This window comes from Erythrolamprus reginae, chromosome 2 (assembly GCF_031021105.1).
Source record: "Erythrolamprus reginae isolate rEryReg1 chromosome 2, rEryReg1.hap1, whole genome shotgun sequence".
NCBI lineage: Eukaryota > Metazoa > Chordata > Lepidosauria > Squamata > Dipsadidae > Erythrolamprus > Erythrolamprus reginae.
The window spans coordinates 200284959-200286506 of record NC_091951.1 but is presented as its reverse complement, the minus strand read 5'-3'; the positions used below and the strand labels follow the sequence as shown (position 1 = coordinate 200286506).

At 44.3% G+C, this 1548-nt stretch overlaps 1 protein-coding gene across 1 annotated transcript; it reads left to right on the top strand.

Moving 5' to 3' along the window:
• Positions 1–216: 216 nt before the first annotated feature.
• On the top strand, positions 217–1233 carry LOC139159489 (olfactory receptor 1L4-like). The gene has a single exon (XM_070736805.1). It carries the CDS (start codon positions 217–219, stop codon positions 1231–1233), a length of 1017 nt encoding a protein of 338 aa, XP_070592906.1.
• Positions 1234–1548: the final 315 nt, after the last annotated feature.

Here is a 1548-nt window from a genome sequence, read left to right as displayed (position 1 = left end):
TGCGGAGTGTTGGTGTAACATGGGCATACCTTGGGAAGCCCATGATTGTTAATTTATTGCCCCTTGGAATCAGCAGGTTGTGGGTTGCTGAACAGTCAATGTCATTCCCAGCAGTATCCAGTGAAGGATCTTAGCCCATGAGATTATTCAGTTTTACATTCGTAAAATGGAAGGAGCAATGATATAATCCCGCTTATTCTCATTTTCAGATGTGCCATGGAAACAGAACCGAAGAACAACACCAACTTTGCAGGATTCATTCTCCTGGGTTTCTCCACCTCACCAGAGTTCAGGGGACTTCTCTTCCCTGTCTTCCTCAGCATGTACCTGCTTATCTTACTGGGGAACCTCTTGATCATGCTGCTGATCTTCTTCAGCAGTGACCTTTTTCATGCCCCCATGTATTTCTTTCTCAGTCATCTATCATTGGCTGACCTGGGATTCAGTTCCAATGCTGTACCCAAGATGTTGCAAATCTTGATCTCCCAGAAAAACACCATATCCTATAGTGGATGCCTCAGTCAAATGTATTTCTTTGTGGTCTTTTGTACCAGTGATAACTTTCTCCTGGCCTCCATGGCATATGACCGCTACGTGGCTATCTGCCGACCACTTCATTACTCTATAATCATGAGCTACAAGCACTGCCTGATCTTGGCTGCTGGATCTTGGCTCCTCTCTTTTTCCCAAGGCCTATTATATGTGTTTACAATAGCTAATTTTTCTTTCTGTGGCTCCCGGGAGATCCCCCATTTCTTCTGTGACCTCCATCCTTTGCTCAAACTTTCCTGCTCAGACACCTCTTCTGCTGAAACATTGCTCATGATCGAAGGGACTGCAACCATGCTCGGGCCCCTTATATTCATCCTTCTCTCCTACCTATTGATTATGTTGAAGGTGTTGAAAGTCCCTTCAGCTTCTGGGAAGTACAAAGCCTTCTCCACTTGCACTGCGCACATCACTACTGTTGGCTTGTTCTATGGGACTCTGATAAGCACCTACATCCGCCCGTCCTCCACTTATTCTGGTTCTAGGTTGAGGACGGCTTCAATATTCTACACTGTGGTGATCCCCATGCTCAATCCTTTCATATACAGCCTGAGGAACAGTGGGATTCATGGGGCCATGAGGAAATTACTAAGGATCTGGGTGCAGAAGAGGGAAATCAGAGCAGAATTGAGAGTGACTCACAGGAAACCTGGATCCAGTTTGCAAAACAATGGCTGCCAGTAAAATAATATATGGTGTTTTTTAACCCAATGTTTCCCAACCTTGGCCACTTGAAGATATCTGGACTTCAACTCCCAGAATTCCCCAGCCAGCACTCGCTGGCTGGGGAATTCTGGGAGTTGAAGTCTAAATATCTTCAAGTGGCCAAGGTTGGGAAACACTGCTTTAACCTTTAGAATATTCCACACTATGTACTAAATCATGTGCATGAAATTATAGCAGGATGGTTATAATCTCTTAAATATCTCCCAAAGACATGTGCCATTATAAAATGAGAATGTTGAAACTCTAAAAGTTCAGCTGCAAGCCCTTAATATA